This window comes from Cantharellus anzutake, assembly GCF_015039405.1.
Source record: "Cantharellus anzutake strain C23 chromosome Unknown EI90scaffold_31, whole genome shotgun sequence".
NCBI classification, from domain to species: domain Eukaryota; kingdom Fungi; phylum Basidiomycota; class Agaricomycetes; order Cantharellales; family Hydnaceae; genus Cantharellus; species Cantharellus anzutake.
Window position 1 is genome coordinate 756,861 of NW_024066981.1, and position 18,755 is coordinate 775,615.

At 48.5% G+C, this 18,755-nt stretch overlaps 6 protein-coding genes across 6 annotated transcripts; all 6 read right to left on the reverse strand.

The window, feature by feature from the left end:
• Positions 1 to 2,206: 2,206 nt before the first annotated feature.
• EI90DRAFT_3125335 (uncharacterized protein) lies at positions 2,207 to 2,514 on the reverse strand (the record flags this gene model as incomplete). Its single annotated transcript, XM_039063819.1, has 2 exons — positions 2,207 to 2,305; positions 2,362 to 2,514. The coding sequence occupies 2 exons, from the start codon at positions 2,512 to 2,514 to the stop codon at positions 2,207 to 2,209; spliced, it is 252 nt and encodes an 83-aa protein (XP_038914998.1).
• A 4,462-nt stretch (positions 2,515 to 6,976) lies between these two features.
• EI90DRAFT_2973841 (kinase-like domain-containing protein) lies at positions 6,977 to 8,319 on the reverse strand (the record flags this gene model as incomplete). The annotated part of the gene is made up of 5 exons (XM_039055792.1): positions 7,813 to 8,319; positions 7,686 to 7,760; positions 7,434 to 7,616; positions 7,306 to 7,377; positions 6,977 to 7,243 (listed from the first exon to the last, which is right to left on the reverse strand). Exons 1-5 carry the CDS (start codon positions 8,014 to 8,016, stop codon positions 6,977 to 6,979), a joined length of 801 nt encoding a protein of 266 aa, XP_038914999.1. The 5' UTR covers positions 8,017 to 8,319.
• Positions 8,320 to 9,297: 978 nt separating this feature from the next.
• Positions 9,298 to 9,856, reverse strand: EI90DRAFT_2889553 (kinase-like domain-containing protein; the record flags this gene model as incomplete). Its single annotated transcript, XM_039053982.1, has 3 exons — positions 9,298 to 9,507; positions 9,560 to 9,628; positions 9,680 to 9,856. Coding segments are annotated over 3 exons (456 nt in total), but the record flags the coding sequence as incomplete, so codon positions are not given.
• A 3,730-nt stretch (positions 9,857 to 13,586) lies between these two features.
• EI90DRAFT_3063082 (kinase-like domain-containing protein) lies at positions 13,587 to 14,578 on the reverse strand. Its single transcript, XM_039060697.1, has 5 exons — positions 14,504 to 14,578; positions 14,263 to 14,442; positions 14,138 to 14,206; positions 13,874 to 14,083; positions 13,587 to 13,822 (listed from the first exon to the last, which is right to left on the reverse strand). The coding sequence occupies exons 1-5, from the start codon at positions 14,564 to 14,566 to the stop codon at positions 13,625 to 13,627; spliced, it is 720 nt and encodes a 239-aa protein (XP_038915001.1). The 5' UTR covers positions 14,567 to 14,578; the 3' UTR covers positions 13,587 to 13,624.
• A 1,674-nt stretch (positions 14,579 to 16,252) lies between these two features.
• EI90DRAFT_2923913 (kinase-like domain-containing protein) lies at positions 16,253 to 16,839 on the reverse strand (the record flags this gene model as incomplete). Its single annotated transcript, XM_039054828.1, has 3 exons — positions 16,253 to 16,492; positions 16,549 to 16,617; positions 16,672 to 16,839. The coding sequence occupies 3 exons, from the start codon at positions 16,837 to 16,839 to the stop codon at positions 16,253 to 16,255; spliced, it is 477 nt and encodes a 158-aa protein (XP_038915002.1).
• Positions 16,840 to 17,924: 1,085 nt separating this feature from the next.
• Positions 17,925 to 18,531, reverse strand: EI90DRAFT_2923978 (kinase-like domain-containing protein; the record flags this gene model as incomplete). The annotated part of the gene is made up of 3 exons (XM_039054839.1): positions 17,925 to 18,179; positions 18,235 to 18,303; positions 18,358 to 18,531. Coding segments are annotated over 3 exons (498 nt in total), but the record flags the coding sequence as incomplete, so codon positions are not given.
• Positions 18,532 to 18,755: the final 224 nt, after the last annotated feature.

Below are 18,755 nucleotides of genomic sequence, written 5' to 3' on the forward strand. Positions count from 1 at the left end.
CTATCCTTCCAGCTTAGTGGCTGGGGTCTGAGCAGTGAGTCGGGGAATCCACTCACGAAGGTCGCCAAGATGGGTCATCTCCACGATATGGAAGATTTCCTTGGCATGACAAACGTGGCCGACAACTCCTGGCCCCACTCTTGCGTTTCATTTCTCACTGCCTGGAGGACCACAACTACATTGAACATTCTACAAAATGTAATTACATTTACGGAACCATGAATGTGCAAGTTCAGGTGTGATACGAAAGATATATTCATGCAAACGGGTGATTGTCGCGATTTTGGCATCATCATTATCAGTGATGCACATATCTTCACGAAGCACCTCATTGCGTTGAGTCAAACCTTTCAGCCAACCAAAGGACGGTTCGATTGGGCTGAAATCAGGGCTGTAAGGTGAAAGATAGACAACTTTTTTGCCACTAATAAAGACTTGTTAGCGTTACTTGTTGAAATAGAAGTAGACATGTATATACCTTGATTCGATCATTGACTTGATGTGTTCCCCTTTGTGAATACGGCAATTGTCCATCACGACAACTGAATTTGGCCCAGGAAAATCGTTCATTTGCGCCAGTAGCCCGTTGATGAAATCGGTGAATAGCTCGGCAGTGAATGAGCCTTCCACAATCTTCAGCCAAATAATGCCATCGAGGCATAAAGCTGGTAAGACGGAGTATCTGAGCCTTTGTATGAGATTATTTTCCACAAAAGATGAGAATTATTCATACCTTCGACCCTGAATGAAGTGGCAGCGCTTTGTCGCGCGCTCCCCATGGAGAGACCAGCCATAATCACGATATGTAGTACGCTTATCGAATGAACTCTCGTCAATAAAAACCAGCTGCTCCGGCTTATATTGTCCAATTTCGAGTAGAAAATTGGCCCGTTTGACTTCGCTGCGCTCAATTGCCACCTTCGTCATCTGTCACAAAATCATGGTTAATAAATACAAGGGGAAATGGGTAAAATAGCCACCTTTTTCCATGTCAATCCAGCATTCTGTAATGCACGCCAAATGGTGGAAAGGGATACATCAAGATCCCGGAACTCACGCAGGTGAGCTTGGAGTTCTTCAAGGTAGAAATCTTTGCGGAATTCCAAAAGACCTAACAAGTACTAACCTATGCACTTAGAGAGGCCAGGAATATAGTGATTGGAAAAATACTTACATTGATATCATTCTCTTCTATGAGGCGTGGCCGACCAGCTTTGGATGGCCCACGTGAAATTCTGAATGCGCCACCATTTGCCTGGCAGTTTTCACGTACACGATACACTGTCCGTAAGCTCACACCAGCTACCAATGCAATCTGTTCAGGATGGACATGGAGTGCCAACATCCTTGCAACAATATTGCCACGTTCCTCAGTGATCCTCTGGACACCTGAAGTCACCAAAGCAGTAGTCGCACTTGTAGGCACACAGGGGACAGTGCCACTCAGAGGATGGTCCATGGTCTAGCGGGTTTGTTCAACAACGGTGACTTTGCTCTCGTGACTATGATATTAGGAGTTGTCCGAATTATATTACGTTTACGCTGTTCCCTTTGTCTTTCTAGGAAGTCATACGCTCTTTGTGTAACCTGTTGCAGGGCTTATTCAGACTTTCAAGACCTCCCAGCACGGAAAACACCAAAAAAAATATATATATATTTTTTTACAATTTGGTTTGCACCTGCTTCATGCACTACTTGGACGCTTTCCAATGCATGTCAAATCGCCAAAATCGGTCGAGTTTTGAGTGAGCAGTGACGTGAAAGATTTTGCGGAATTTTGAATTTCGGAGTTTGCCTCGAATTTTGCAAATGGCAATAATTGCGCGTCGGCACGCTGGGTCAATCAACTTTGCCGGCTTTTCCCCCTGTTTAGCCTCATCCCTCCCCGTCAAAGGGGATCTCCCGTAACCTGGCTGACCGTGTGCCAGAAGCTGGTATGCTTTCGGGCCGCTAAGCGACTGCTTGCTTAGTAACAGTACTAGTGTGCCGCGCGGCTCATGCCATGAGGTGTAGGCACCCATACACTTGGTTACCGTCTGCGAATGCTAGAGGCTGTACGTTGAAACTGAGCAGGTGCTTGTTCATCAAGGGACGATTAGATTGGAAACTGAGAAGCACATTGTTCAGCTGACCCTCTGAGGAATGGTCTTAATCCATCAGCCACAGCCTGCACAGCATTCTTGGGTTGAAGACGATCTTTGAGGACTCATTCTGGGCCTCCCATACGAAACTCCTTGAAGGGGACTTCGTTGCTTAATACGGCGTTTACAGAATAGGAGGAATAATATGATAGAGCCGGTGTCCGCTAGGTATTTTAGGGGCGATCAGAAAGCACAGGTTTTCCTCGGAAGTACCACTTACCTCCATCCCAGTACAACCCAGAGACCAAATGTCGCTTTCTCTGGTGTGTAGTGGTGCTGGTTCTGTAAGAACGAGCAGCTCAGGCGCAGTGCAATTGATTATCGAATAGCGGCTAGAACCTTGAGGGACTGTCGTTTCGTCGCCAAGAGCCATAGCAAGCCCGAAATCACACAGCATTGCGATGCAATGTGTATTTATAAGGATATTTTTCTATTGCATGATGTTCAATCTGCGATTTTCACGTCCGCGGCGGGCGGCTGAAACGCACCAGGTTAATATCCCCCATGTATAACATCTTCGCTGTGAAGATAATTTAATACTTCGGCGATTCCGTAGACCTTCAAACACAAAACATCATCCGTTCGTTAGCAGCGATGCCCTGCTTACGATTTTCGTTCGATTGGCGTTTGGATTCTTTTCGAGGTAAGAGGGGACGCTGAGGTTGGAGCAATAGTAAGACACAAGATCCAAATGCGCTTGGCCATCTTCAGCCTCTAGGGCGCAGCCATAGAATGGTGTGATATTCTTATGGGCTAACTTTGTCCAAATACATGCCTCTCTCCTGGAACGTTTAATTCTTTCCGATACAATATGTAAGTGATCAGTTCCGCCGAATCAGTGCAGACACACCCTAGCAAACAACTCGTGGTCAATGTTTCCACCCTTTTGTGCAGGCAGCTTCAATACTTTCAAGCCTGGAATAGGGTACCATGGGATCCAGACATGGGAGAAGTAAAGCAGTCGCGGGTAGCGCACTTCAAGCCTTGGCCCGGGAACATCGGGAGTATGTAAACGAAAGCATAGTCCCCAACGCCGATCTGTTCTTTAGACCAGAACATGATATATACTGGGTAACATCGCGGCAGGGTAGTACGTTAAGTTCGGGCTGCTGGTGAGATGAATCAAGCATCTTTGCGAGGCGCTCTCGGCTCATGACAAGGATCAATTGTAAAGTGGCGGGTGTCCACGCCTTATAAGAAACTGAATGGTGGTCATAAAGAAGTGTACCTCTCCCCGAAACGGCTGTACAGTTCAACTGTGAGGAAGTTTCATAGAAGTTATCCCAGCTCGAAGCTTCTCAAAATGTGAGTCGCCATGTCGATCAATGCGTTATCATGCCGTCTAGTCCGACACGGCTTGCCAACGAAACTCGGCCTCATTGTTATTGCCTGATTGCCTGATACTCATAAGACGTATATCGATTCATGTACACGAGGCGTCAGCTTGCAAGCGAATTCAGAGTCAACACCCTCTAGATTTATGGGACCATCACCTCACCAAGGCTAAGTGAACCTATCGCAGCTTCAGGCGATTTGCCCCGACGTGGCCCAGAGATGGACTCACATTACGGGGATGCGAGTGGACGATATAGAGGTGTTTCGTGGTGGGCCTCAGCTTGATCTAGAGGCTAAAGACTGATGTTAGTTTTCTCACACAGAGATAATTAAAACACTGTATAGCCCGGTCAGTGCATTGCAGTTGGAAGCGGTCGTCCCACCATGGATGTAGACGACGCCACACCACACGGGTGACAAGGGGTACAGCAACGCACGGCACCATTGCTCCTCGTTGGGGTGCACTCGTCGGGAAAGACGGGCCCATGCCCTACCAACCGCTCCCACTGATCGTTTGCGTGAGTGGGAACGAGACACTTAGTAATGTTTCAGAACCACCCAATATTAATGGCCCCAAAGGACGCGGCAGCGACAAGCGCCCTTATTTTCTAAGTGAACGATGGTGAACGACGACTTGGACACAGTTCTATGAATCAGTGAAAGAGCGATGTGGGATTGAGGACCCCAGTATTGATATGTTAGTGGTTCTGGGAAAATAGCAAATAACGTGAAGTGGATCTCGCTTTATCACCTAGCAGACGAACCTTTTATGTTGATCGGATATTCGCGCGAAGAACCCGTCCAACTTGTCGCACAACAATATTAACAGCATCTCCGCGAAGCTGCAGTCAAGAAAGGTATTATGTCCCATGTCGCGACACTGCAGTTCGGAGGACATCGAGCACACACCTTCAGGCTCCAAGCCACACAGCTGTGTAGCATTACATGCCAAGGAATCCAGCCCCATCGCTGACCCAAGCCAGCTCCCCGAACCGGAGGGGCACAAATATATGAGCTGTATCGGTAACAGGAATAGCGATTTGGCACTGGTTGTGTGACGATGTACCATACAGACATTGGATGCCAGGAAATTTCAGGCCTTGACGGAGCCCCCTGGAGATCAATGGATGGGTGTCATTGAAGTGTTGACCCTTTGGTTAGGTAGAGGTGGAGGGGGATGGCGCCTGAGGAAAGCAAAGATTTATGTGAAGCTCGCAACTGATTGATAAGGTGGGCTGGTAATCGTTATTGTCTTAGCGTTCAATATCAAGCATTCAACTACCGCGAACACGATACATGATGTCCGTGCCGATGATTATGTCGTGTAGGTTGCAGGCACATGTATGGCTGCTCTGTCGCCATGAGAACCGTCATGTAAAACGTCAGCACAACACTTGAAGTTGGTTCATCAGGTTGTGGATTTATTCTGGGGTTTCTGGCGCGGATGGGGACTTGTGCACCATCTCGGTCCATCGCGCCTTGATACAAGCCTTAGATAGCTCGCTTTAGGATTCAACAACCAAGCATCCACGTCATACTTGAGAGTGCCGATACGCTATACTTTGGCCCGATTTGTGACGTTCAGTCGATATTTCTCAGTGACTAGTGGCTTGAAGATACCGAGGTACTGGCACCGCCGGGGCCTTGGAAATCCCTTTACTTCCTTCACTATATTATTTTTGGTTCTTGATGCCTTGCTTGCTACGCCTCATCGTCCCCACTGTGGGGCAGGCGTCTCAGGGGAAGCATTCCAGAGTCCCAACAGAAGCGACCCAACGAATTGTCAACGCCCAATTCGAGGAAGTTTGAGGACCGAACTAGGAAAGCAATCCCGAGATTGTCAAGACAACACGTACCTATCGACTGTTTCTTCTTCCAAGAGGTCGACCACCCAAAGCACCATTTGACAAGCAGACAACAAAGCACAGACCTAGGACGGCCCAAAAGTACTCTATTCCGTAACCATGAACCTCGAGGGGATTAGAGGCAACCCGGTTATTGCATATTTATATGACCTAGGCGAGTTGCGGCTGCAGATATCGCTTACTGGCGTCAGAGGTCAGGCAACACTTTCCCAAACCTGTCGTTACGTCACTATTATCAAAGAATGGCTACCCCATGACTGTGGCAACAGCAATTGCATGGGGGTCCGCCTTGATTTAAAGGGAATCGTAGAAGGACATGGGGAGCGACTCGTCTCCGAAAGCATACAATAAAGCCCAACTGTAGTGCTGAAGACCGGAATCGCTGCATTGCGTGCCAAGCACAACGGGTTCGAAGATATCATCTTCATTCTAGGAAAAGAGAACTCTGCAGGTGACCGAAGTACAGCTGGGACACGATGAGTGAGGAAGGGTGTTCTCCGGAAGGCATCACTAACAGCTATCAGTACAAGGATACCGCTGAAGAGGTTGGATATCTATATTGGGTACGCTGTTGAGAGAGGGTCCACCACCCAGAGCAACGCGGGACCACGCAGCGACCACCGGCGAAGACCAACAACCCCAGGTTTGCATAAATTTTCCTTGAACGGATGCGAATTCACACCTTAAATTCGCGGCCACGTGGTCTCGAAGTCACATGTCTGTCTTACGCAAGACACCTGCTCCACAACCTCCTGGAGCAGCTCACCTCCCTGGGGTGCAGCTGGCAGTACTGCGGATCGAGTGGCTGCTAGATGATATCAAGGTGGCACTGCTGTAGTTCTCATGAGATGACACTCCATCTCTTCGCGATACTGCACATTGCTCTCCATTGCTACTGTATGCCAAACGTTCCAAAGCATATGAGTATGAGCTTGATTAACTTCCACCCATCCAAAGCAACGTGATGAGCTGACCATCAACTTGAGATCTCGCATTTTTCAAAGGGTCAGAGAGGACTTCTGAGCTTCATGAGTCTATCACAAGTGATTCGTAGCTCGTAGTGCTCTCGTCAGCAGATAGCCTGATCAATTTGGATGCAAGACATCTGGCTAATTCGTCTGTGTCACCCTAGCCAGAAGTGAGAATCTATGAACACTGATTTGCTCAGATCCAGTTCAAGCAGCCCTGCTACAACAAACACTTATAAGGCATTCATACATTAACATGGTGAAGAGAGCTCAGAGCAGTGCGAAACGTATGGTCAAGAATCACAAGAATATTTCTCTCAGCGGCGAAACCATCCACTGCCAGAGGCCCGTTCAGCTCGACCTATCATAAGGAGATGATTATTGCGTACCTGATCGCGGCGGGGATTGTCCAAGCCCAATCAGCCCAAGACACCGGGGCTTGTTTAATGGTTGTGGATAGTGGAACGGATCCCTCTGATGGTCCTAGCCTAGCAACGACTTCTGCTATGGAAACACGTTCGTCAGCGTCAAAAGGTAGGCAACGCTGGGCAACATCCCCAAAAATTGTTGTTGTGTCGATTTCCTGGAAAGGTGGTTTCCCCTTCAGTAGCGCAACGATAATTAAATGCCGGTGAACCCCGTAGTAAGGAGCTTTCCCAAACAGGATCTATAACACAGGGTTGGCCATTTTTTGGAGGAAGAACTCGGGATAACTTACCTCCAGGAGAGTGCACCCGAAAGCCCACACGTCGCCCGATTTGGAGCGTTGGAGGGGATAATCTGCATCTTCAGTGGAAAATACTTCAGGGGGCCAGTATTCGATTGTAAGAAACCGCCCAGCATCCTGCAAATTTTGGGGGGCACGATCCAGGATTTCTGCCTGTCCGAAATCACTCAACATAGCTATGCCTTCATCGCTTATGAGAACGTTGTTCTTAGTGAGATCAAATGATGATGACTGTCAAAGATATAAGTGAAAATGCGTTGCATACTCACAGGCTTCACATCCCCATGAACTATGTTGGCCTCGTCGTGAAGGTATCGCAAGCCTTTAGCTACTTCACAGACCTGATTAAAATCTCAGCGCCAATCTCCGCATCCACCCTTATCATTTGCAACCTTACTATTTTTTCGCGGTCTGCGTCGGGGTGCTTGCGGAGATATCTGGATACATTGTAATTGGGGCAAAACTGGGAGACAAAGCAGAAATGCGAATCGTTTGAAGTAGGGTCGAGAGTCCATCCATAAATGGGGTTGATGTTTGGGTGTTCCAGATTTCTCCAAACCTTGATAACACCTAGCACGTTCTAAATGTATTGTGAAGTGGGTGGGAGAGACTTTTAGCGCCCAACGTATAGTACCCCGAAAGTTCGCACCTTTCTCAACACCTCCAGGTTGTGTTCTGCGGTATCACCAAAGGACGCTGTGATAATTTTGAGGCAGACTCTTGGCTATGGGAGGCAACATTAGGTTCATGCCTGGTAGTTAGGGGTAAGGTAGCACCTTGGCATTTTTTAAGACATCGCCTGGTGAATCATGATGGTGATGCGTGACAGAGAATACTCGGGCCCGCGAGCCGACCCCTTCTAACCGTATGTCCTGGAGTTTGAGGCAACTGTTAAGGTTGAAGGGGTCTTTCTCCCATTCACTTTGACTAATTGGATCTAAGGCGTCCTTGCGATTGTGGGGCTCGCCGTGGGACGCCATCCGTATTCTAAGGAGGATGGGATGTAGTAATGTAGGTTGAACAGCTCAGACTGTGGGCTGGCGACTGGTGATGGGGGTGAAAGGAATCCTATGAATCAAATTGCAAGCCAGCAGGCCAGCATGCACCCAGTGCGCTTTCAGCAGGGGGAAGTTTGCAGGCGCTCGCCCGGTAAGATGAATTCCGTCACCCCTCAGCTGATTCTCAGCCTCAATTTTCTCCAATTCCAAAAGTTGATCATCTACCATAAGTAGAATTAGGAAGCGCCAAATCCGTTTGCCGCGCGGTTGATGCGAGGTTTAGGCCCATAGCTTTTACAGTCCCTCGCAATTCACTAGACTCTTCCGTGCATACTTCCAATCTGCCTCATGTTCTAATCACACATTTTAGCGCCCTCGAATGCACTGCGGCGTAGTATTAAAGGCATATTCTCTTGTCTAACCATAGGCACTTGGCCGTCTGCCAATGCATACGCTGTGTCTACAACAATTTAGCGGCTATATATACATGTTACGTACGTTGGGGTACGATGTTTTCGTGCCATTCATTTTCAGGGCAGTGGTTGTGAACCCCATCGCTTTCTCGTGAGAAGGGGTCTGGTTTGAGCTTCGGAGCTGTGTTGTTATGCTGATGCCGCACGTTCCACATGCACAGGATTCTAAACTTCGACGATAGAAATCTGGTTCCCACATACAACGCAAGAAATCCCTCCGTTGTGAGCTGGAACTCGGAGGCTTGTCTTGTTGAACTCCAGGAAGCGAAGTGACTGATAGAGGTTCGTTGGCATTGGTCACCATTGCCTTCGAAAAGGACATTCTGGACGTACCTGGTCTGCAGTGGACGACAAACCTGTCGTCCTCCTTTGCTTTCGTGTGTTCCTTCTGTTTGGTATAAAAAGTCGCTCTAAAACGAATTACAACTGGTGTCTCATTGGCAGGCAGCGTGCCGAAATCGAAAGCATCATCACATTAATGATACGCATCCATTCCAAACGATGGGCTGAAACATAGATTATGATAGTCACCTCACCGCACAGCTATCTCTTCGAGGAACGGCTTCAACCAGTCAGCTACCGCCTGTGCGCTGACACGATCTTCACTCTCGGGTTGGAGACAATCTTTGAAGACCCACTCCGGATGCTCCTCGCGGAAACCCTCAAAAGGAATCTGTTTGTTCAAGATGGCTCCGACAATATGGAAAGGAGGGATGGTACGATAAGGCTTATTTCCGCTGAGTATCTGGAGGGTGGTGAGAAAGAGCAGGCTTCTCTCGGAGATGACACATACCTCCATCCCAGTACAACCCAGGGACCAAACGTCGCTTTCTCTAGTACGCAACCCTGGTTCCGTTGCTACGCACAGCTCAGGTGCGGTATAATCGATTGTCGAATAGCGGCTAGACCCTTGAGGGATTGTCGCTTGATCGCTGAGAGCCATCGCAAGCCCAAAATCACACAACATTGCGACATGATGCGCATTGATAAGGACGTTCCTCTGCTTCGCGTCGTTCAAGTCCGAAAATACATGACGGATGGCGAAAACGCACAGGCTTGATATCCCCATGTATGACTTCTCTGCTGTGCAGGTAACTTAATCCTTCGGCGGCTTCATAGACCTTCAAGTACAAGACATTATTTCTTCATGTTAGCAAGATCCCCATACTTACGATCTTCGTACGGTTGGCATTTGGATTCTCGCTGAGGTAACTGGATGCGCTGAGGTTGGGGCAATATTGTGATACGATGCACGGATGCAGCTCGAAGTCGACCTCCAGAGCCCAGCCATAAAACGGTGTAATGTTCGGATGGTCCAAGGTTGTCCAGATGCTAGTTTCTCTCTTAAAACGCTTTTTTCCGGTGGAAGTTGTCAGTGAGCAACCTTGTCGAATTAGTCTGGACTCACCCTGGCAAACGATGGTTCATCAAGACCACCACCTTCGTCTCGGGGTTGTTTCAGCACTTTCAAGCAGACCACGTCCTGAAATGAGGCACCGTGTAGTACGATCAGGTAGGAGTTGAAGGGAAAAAGCGGGCAAGTGAAGCGCACATTAGGCGTCAAGCCCGGAATATCGGGAATATTGTGCTGAACTGTGTACACGGTAGCATAATCGCCAACTCCAATCAGCTTTTTGGATCCGAATACAATATAGGGGGTAATATCGCGGTGCAGTGTTCCGAGCTGGTCACGAAATGAGCCAGCCAACTTTTCAAAATCTACTCTGTTCATGTCAAGAGTCCTGGGAATGTGAAAGTTCAAGCGCTGGAGAGCTTCCACTTTGTAGTAGAACAAATGGGGCCATGATGAAGTCCCTAGTCCAAATAGGGAGCTCGGCTTCTCAAGCTGCGAGCGAGCGCCCATGCAATACCGTCATGCCTTGTCAGTGAGGCACACAGCGCTATTGAAACCTCGCAGCCTCATTGTTATCGCCCGGATCATGAAAAGGCAATGATTCATGTACACGAGGTATGCAGTAACTATCTGGAGGCGCGGAGAATGCCGTGTGGGCAGATAGACTGAAAGACTAATTTAGCGTTTTGTGGATTCTTGCAGAGCGCCAAGAATATCGTAATACTTTGTATGCAATCGGCTGCTCTTCCTGAACTAGAAATGGCTGCTGTGCAGCCCTGACCTTGCTTATGATAAGGCTTTTGCATGTGAAGTTAGCGGAACAGGAATGTTTTCTGCCAACATCATCGATCCTTCCATCAAACTGGTAATATCTTTCTGCACACAGGTGTTCTTTTCCCTTTTCTCTTTGTCTGCCATGAGCACGCTACATTCACCATTACCTGCCACCAGTTAGCTTTGCCAATGCTCTTCATTCCCCTAGCTTTATCTGATTAAACGAATGTACTTTGCACTTCTTATACCCCATCAAACCAACTGGTGTCATGTTGTCTCGTGCCCACTTTACACTGGCGTATGATTGGTGGATGCCACCTGTGGTGTTACAAAAATGGGGCCGGAAGCGCCCATTTTCATCTGTTCTGGCACAGGAATAGGGAAGGGGGTTGGACATAAGGGTTTACAGGTTGTTTCACAGATGGTTTGACATGTAGTTGAACAGGTAGTGTGGCAGCGGGTTTTTGTTGATTATTGATTGGATAAACTCAATTACTCTACAAATCATGTGATACAGAACCCATAAGAGTCTAAAATGGGAAATTCCCATTTCCATAACATGTGGTGGCAAGAGCCCACTAAGTACTTTTCCAAACTTTGTTTTTCTTATCCGATTCTGGCTCATCGTTGGCCACAAGATCAAGGGGAAGAGGGGAAAGGGATGGGCGAAATGTGGCAAAGGCTAGAGGGACAATGAGATCCGTTGGAAGGGACTTCAGATAGCGCTTGCATGCGAGCTCATACAAGCGGACCATAGGTGTTATGGAAATGGGAATTTCCCATTTTAGACTCTTATGGGTTCTGTGTCACATGATTTGTATAGTAATTAAGTTTATCCAATCATTAATCAACAAAAACCCGCTGCCACACTACCTGTTCAACAACATGTTAAACCATCTGTGAAACCACCTGTAAACCCCTATGTCCAACCCCCTTTCCTATTCCTGCGCCAGAACGGACGAAAATGGGCGCTTCCGGCCCCATTTTTGTAACAATAGGAATAGAAGTCCACTCAGCATAAATGGCATCCAGCCACTCAAACACATCCTTACATGTGTTATACCCGACACCCTTGTCCCTATAACTCCACAAAGCCTCGCGACGCACGATCCCAATGACAGCATCGATATATTCACATGCAGAAATCCACCATCGCGTGCGATCACCCAAAACAACAGCAGCCTTGAGATTGTCAGCAAGGACTCCTATTGCATTGTGAGCCTTCTCTATCACCTTATCGCGTTCAGGTGTCTCCCAGTATTCCTCACCGCCCCAAGGCAGAATCATCCGGGGGGAGATCCCTACCATCAAGCCAGTACATGGCGAGTTTCCACAGCCGTGCGCGAGAGAGTGTGTCAGAGGGCAAATACACAGGTAGAGTGCCGTCAGCGCGTGAATATCGTGTGGGGCTGGACTAGGATGTGCTGGCACAAGTTTCTCAGCGTGCGCAGGCGCAAATATCGCGTGTGTTGCCAAAAAAGCAGGTGGGGGATGTGGAAGATGTGTGTGGAAGGCCCAAAAGTCGTGGGTCTGAGCCTGGGGAGCCGTGAACACAGAGAAGAAAGCGGAGTAGGTGCAAGCGCATGTTTCTAGGTGCGCGCGGGCGTGTGAATTTCGAGTGAGAACGGCTTAATCAGCACAGGCGCGTGTCTGAGAGTCGCACACGTGTGGATTGCACGTAAGAAAGGTTTCTAGAGCATACAATCGCGTCTGCAGAGATGCGCGTGAGTTTCAAACTGAGATTGGAATAATGAGTGAAGAGGAATGCGCAGTGAGCCAAACTCGTACTTACAGGAGCCGACTGGGTGTCTGAAGTCTGAGTTAACATAGTTGTAACAGTTTTAGCTACAAGCGCTCAAAGATAACAATCGATTGTTTGCAGAGGGGCCAGGTGGCCTGCCTTACCGGTACGATAGTGAAAGTGGTCCGAATTATATGTCATATTGTCATGGTGACCCTAGGTTACAGAGGATCTTGTGCACAGCACCTTTGGGGCCTAAATTTGCGCTACGGAGTTTGCGGGACAAATGAGCCAGAAAGATCCGTCGGAGGAAAGGACACGTGCAAAAAAGCGGTCAATACATTTGCAGAATTCCCACCAATATATTTGCAGAATTCCCACCAATATATTTGCAGAATTCCCACGAATTGTGGACATGCAAGAGACCTTGCAAGCAAGGTAACAGAATGATAACACATGTCCTTTATTCAATTCAGCATAGCCAGCTAAGCGCTCAGCGTTCTGGTTGCGGGGTCCCAGGAGACACAACGTCTCCTGAAGATGAGTGAGCTGTGCTCCGGACTGTCACCAAAGGATATATATGCTGTGATGATCTTGAGGCAAACTGGGGGCTGAAAGAATTAAAGCATAACGTTAGATTCGATACGGCTCGTTGTGTGCTTGGGGGGGGGACCTTAGCATATATTCAGGCGAAAGAGTACGCACGTCCCCGTGAACCAACGCCGTCGGGCATGCATCCCGTCGGATTGGAGGCAGCCAGTCAGGTTCAGGATGTCTTTCAAATTCTCAAACTAGGCTCTCATGGGTCGTCGTCCTGCAGTCCCCCTATCTTAGGGAAGGCGAAAATAATTAATACACACTCTCGCAGCCTAGAAATGCCGTCACGGAAAACTCGTTTCATTAAGTCACTTCCCCACTCATTTCATTGCAGCATCGTGCGTAGTTCATCAATTCATATGAACTCAACTTCTAGTAGCTACCAGCACTTGAAATCGCTCCAGTACGAGCGCTCATTTCCCACTTGGCTGTGGCCAATCAGCTCCTGGGATTTCTAGTCCATGCAATATCCCTCCCCAGGGAGGAAAATCCATGACTCGCAGCAAATCATTAGCCTGGTCGATCATCCTCAAAAGTACGAGGGATTTACGCGAGATGCAAACGTCTTACAGTCCCAAAGGTCGTTAAGATACTATTTTTTCTAGATTCATGGCTCAAAAGAACAGTCAAAGAAAAAATGCATATATCGGCTCAATGGCGTGGCCTGCGCGTTGGTGCTAGCAAGCGAATCACGTTTTGCGCGTTTGTTCGGGCCTCAGGCTCAAACTGAAGGCAACCCCTGAAGGCCCACTCAGGGCTTTCCGGGAGGAATTCTTTGAAAGGACCTATCCTCCTGGACATGGCGTTAGCAACACGCTGGGCGCTGTAGGGTGGATATCCACGGAGTATCTGGAGGGAACAATAAGAACGAACAGACCCCTTACGGATGAATATGCGTACCTCCATCCCGGTACAACCCAGAGCCCAGATATCACTTGCTTTGGTGCGCGTTATTTCTAATCCCTCTCCTATGACCAACTCAGGCGCGGAGTACTGAGCTGTAGAATTATAACTACTGCCTTGGGGATCCGTTGCCGGGTCGCCAATCTTCCTTGAAAGTCCAAAATCACAAAGCGTGGCGACACCACTCGCATTGATAAGGATATTCGTCTGTTTCATAGCGTCAATTATCATATAAATGCAAATGACGCCCTAGAGACGCACCGGCTTAATGTCTCCATGCACAATGTCTTGTGTGTGAAGGTAACTTAGTCCCTTGGCAGCTTCGTAGACCTCCAGGTTCACGACGTCATTTATTACTCTACATTGATAACGTCTCTAGTACTTACTATTTTTCTTCGATCCGCCCCTGGAGTGTTCTTGATATAGTGATTAACGCAGCGGTTTTCGGCGAATTGCAACAGGATATAGGCGTGTAATTCGCATCCGACATCCAAAACCCAGCCGTAAAACGGCGTAATATTTGGATGGTTCAACGATGACCAGATCCCGCACTCTCGGATGACACGCTTTTTGTCAGTAGGGGATGTCAGCGTATATTTCACTGAGTTACGGTCCGAGGAGCCATACTCTGCGGAACAACTCCACATCTAGCCCTCCTTCCTTATGCCCAGGTATCCATAACATTTTCATGCAGATAGTGTCCTAGAATACAGCAGTAACAGATGAGCGAAAAGACGCGCCAATGTAAATTGAGTACCTCGATATCTCTGGGGATTCCATGTTTGACAGTGTATACGGAGGAATAGCCTCCACTGCCGATCTGGCGTCTTGAAGAGAAGTCAATAAAATGGTTGGGAATGAAGTGTCCGGAGATCTTAGGTTCGTTTCGAAGTGAGTGAGCTATCCCTTCAAGCTGATCCTGATCCATGTCAAGAGTTGGAGTATGGAGTGACAAATCTCCCGCTTTAAATAGTGCCCTCTTCCGATGACGATATGACGCAGCTCTGCAGGTGATTATCACATCCAGCCCAACAACAGAGCGCTCGAGCTATTGAGTGATGCATGCTGTTTTTTCGAAGCACTACAGCCTCGCCGAAACCGCCTGGACTGTTGCGAGTCACACATTGATTCACTTACACGAGGTGTATGCTAGGGAGCCGAGGAAATTGGCCATCTGCATCCGAGGGCAAGGCCGCCCGCGGGCTCATACCGTGTTGGAGCAATTTGGGGGGAGGTCGGTGTATGATTGATGCACTGGGGAGGCTTTGAATCTAGCACTAGCTCTGGCAGCTGATAGGAGATTCGCATTTGCAGAGTAACGCTCTGCGTTCTATTCAGTCTGGCTCGACGGAGCAGCCACCTCAACATGGAAACGCATAACCCCCCACTGTAATGCGCTGTAGATACTTCTACTGGAAATGAGTGGCCTTGATCAATTCGCGAGCAGATACTGGGACATACACAACAATGGCATAGGACATTCATGTATCCCGATCAAGCAGCTGGGTTTTGCAATTTCATCGTATATATTATTATTGGTTCTGGGAACGATTTCGCAGATTATTGAACAACGAGGGATAGAACATCCCCAAGACACCCCTTAAAGCTAACTCAGGGAAGAGGGGATCCACACCTGAATTTCAAAGTTTCTCACGGCTCGCAAGAATCGTGGTCATTCCAGGTTTCAATTTGCGTGAGGGTTGAACTAAGGCGCCTAGCGACAGTCCAAACCTCACCCAAAAGGAGGACCCCAGAAGGTGGAACATCACCGAACGCGCTTACGTCTCCGAGTGCGGGATGACAGTTACTGTATATGGCAACAATGGTGCTAGGTGGCGCTCACAGCTTGAGTCTTTCTACCCAGTGTTGTGTGTTGAGTTGGTTGGGCAGCCATGAGAAAGGACGTGACGTGGTGGACTTCCCATGTCGTGGGAGGTCCATACGCCATTCATTTACTTTTAAATACCGGCATAACACGTATGAGCTTGATATCACGGCAGACGGAGGGAGCTTCATGCATAAAAACTAGAATGACGGCAACCAGTCAACGATACCAAATCCGACCCAAAAGCCACCTAAGATAACTTTGGTTATTCGCCATGGATGAATCGGAGGCTTGTGGGGAAGCAGCAGGTTCGGGCTCTTTAGGAGGCTGTAATCGTTTGACCACTTCGCTCATGAGAATCCTGTCTCCGGGGTTCGGCTCAAAACAAGCTTTCAGTACCAATTCCACCGAGTCGTTCGCGAAATCACCGAAGGGGAGCTGTCCAGACATGATGGCGATCGGTATACGGAATACCTGGAGAGAGGCATAAGGAGGCCTATCGCGAAGAACCTACCAAAAATGTGATAACTTCCTGTGTGGGCCAAGCATTGTCAAGGAAGCGGACTCACTTGCATGGCGGTGCAACCAAATGACCATACATCACTTTGAATTGTTGGTGGACGGCACCCATTCTCGGAGTCATTATCATCCTCCAGCATCTCTGGTGCCAAATATGCTGGAGTGTAGAATCGACTTGGTTCGTCGGGACGAGTAAGTTTGTCACTGAGAGCAATAGATAATCCAAAATCACAAAGCCGAGCCTTCCCATCGGCATCGACTAATACATTGTTCTACAGATATCGTATGGTTCAGTTCAAGGAGTGGAGCAAAACGATGCAATGCGTACTGGCTTGAGATCCCCATGAATTATGGAATTTTGATGTAAATAGCATAAACCAGCGGCAATTTCAATAATCTGAACGAAGCCACATGTGAGAATGGTAGGTAATGCCTTGTGGAATTGGCTTACTATCTTCCACCTGTCGGGGTGGGGTTCCGAGCGGAGGTACCGCGAAACGCTGTATCTCGCGCAGAAACCTGAGACAAGACAAAGGTTGTCCCCGAACGATATCTTGTCCATAGCCCATCCATAGAAAGGATTGACATTGGGGTGGTTTAGCTTGTGCCAATTTCTCATCGTTGTACGGAGGCGCTGAGTAATGTTGTCAGTCCCTGAGTCCGTTTTCGCAGAGTCGAGAAAAATCACCTCCCGAGCGGCTTTAACGATCGCCTCATCGTCTTCGTTATATAGTCTCAGCACCTTCAGACAGATCGAACCCTGTAACACTGTATGAACGAGGTGGCTCCTTTGCAATTCACAGGAAAGCGAACCTCTTCAGTTCCGGCGAGCTCCTGCTGAACATCACAGCGTGGTGCAGAGTAGACCTCACTACATGAACCAGCGCCTATCAGGGCCCTTCTTTCGGTATTTATTGACCGAGTGCAGTCCATGTCAGTTAAGCCATCCAGTTCGTCAGCCAACCTTGACGCCATGGTGGTCTTGAGGATTGAAACTAGAAAGAGCCTATCTGTTGGCTGCTACCGTGGATCTGCTGCGTTTTGAAGTGTCGAGAAGAGAAGCGAAGAGTTAAATAACGCTGAACGAAGGCGCTCGTGTCCTTGTACCTGGCACAGCATTTGCACCCAGTCACCAGTCACAACTGAATGGGTGGCTGGTCAGCGGCACCGTGCGAGCGGCTATGTTACTAATACTATGCATTTTACGTAGGCGCTGTGGCGACAACACCAATGGAACAATCGAATTCGGCCAAACCCTACTGATCTCATGTAAGTGGATGCTGTGTCATCACCGTGTGGGAGGCAAGGGATGAAGCGCTATGGGCTGGATACTTATCACGAGCGAATGGGGGCATGCAGTATACAGCTTAATTATTATCTCGTAAGCTAGTTTATCGATGACCGCGATATATCACGCCTCGACGAGTGCCCGCTGAGTGACCGCAGCATAGAGCATCATAAATCTCACAACTGCTCGAGCACACAACCATGCTTTTGTTGTCCTCAAACGAGTAATTCGTGAGACTGCATCGGAAATTTTGAGACGACCTTGGGGTGCAAAGAGAATGCAATGTTGAAGGACCAACTCCAGCGGATGGGGTCCGAAGTCCTCAAAAGGCAGAATCCCTGCTTCCATTGCCCTAGCGATAAGCAGGAGATTTTTGCGATCGTAGGGCCTGCGTTGACGAAGTATCTGGGAATCATTCAGTCCTGGGTGGAGTAACATGGTAATGGATTATAGCTTACTTGCATCGCTGTACAACCGAAGGCCCAGACGTCAGTGCTCTTGCTACGAGGCGGGGGATCACGACTATCAAACAGAATCAATTCAGGGGCAGAGAATTCCGGTGTTGTGTTCCGGCTGCTGCCTTGAGGGTGAGTTGAAGTATCCTCCAGGGCCATCGAGAGCCCGAAATCACAAAGCATGGCGCTGCCCTCATATGTGACTAGAACATTGGTCTTCACCCACCATTCAGTGACGCGGAAACAAGAAGGGAGTGTGACAAGTGCTTACCGGCTTGATGTCCCCGTGAACAACACCCTTCTCATGAAGGTACATGAGTCCTGTGGCAATTTCGTGGATCTGTAGTACAATCTCTATCACTGACGATAATCCAACATAGATATCTAGACATACCAATCGACTTTTCGAGGCACCAGGTTCTGTGCGCAAATATTGAGGCAAGTCCCTCCGAGAGCAAAACTGGGAGACGAAGCACGCTCGCACGTCATAGTCAGACACCTCCAACGCCCAACCATAGAAGGGCGTGACGTGAGGGTGACTGAGTGAACTCCAGATTCTCCCTTCACGAATGAAACGCTGGGCAGGTGAAACGGAGTGATGACCCGAGGTTCCAGACAAGTGGATGAATCGTCCTTACCCGAAGTAACACCTTCCAATCAGGTTCACCGCCAGAACCAGCGGAAAGGCGCAACGTCTTCAAGCACGCCCTCTCCTAAACAAGAAACCATTACCACAGTATTCTCAACACTCAGAATGGTGTCTAAGTGACCACGAACACGACGTAGACTCAC

Excerpts from the sequence above, each read along its gene's own strand:
- EI90DRAFT_3063082 (XM_039060697.1), bottom strand. The coding sequence starts at position 14,566 with ATGAAAATGTTATGGATACCTGGGCATAAGGAAGGAGGGCTAGATGTG. Across the intron at positions 14,443-14,503 it reads ATGTGGAGTTGTTCCGCAGA|CGTGTCATCCGAGAGTGCGG; the intron begins GTATGGCTCCTC and ends ACTGACAAAAAG. Across the intron at positions 14,207-14,262 it reads GGGCGGATCGAAGAAAAATA|GTCTACGAAGCTGCCAAGGG; the intron begins GTAAGTACTAGA and ends GTGAACCTGGAG.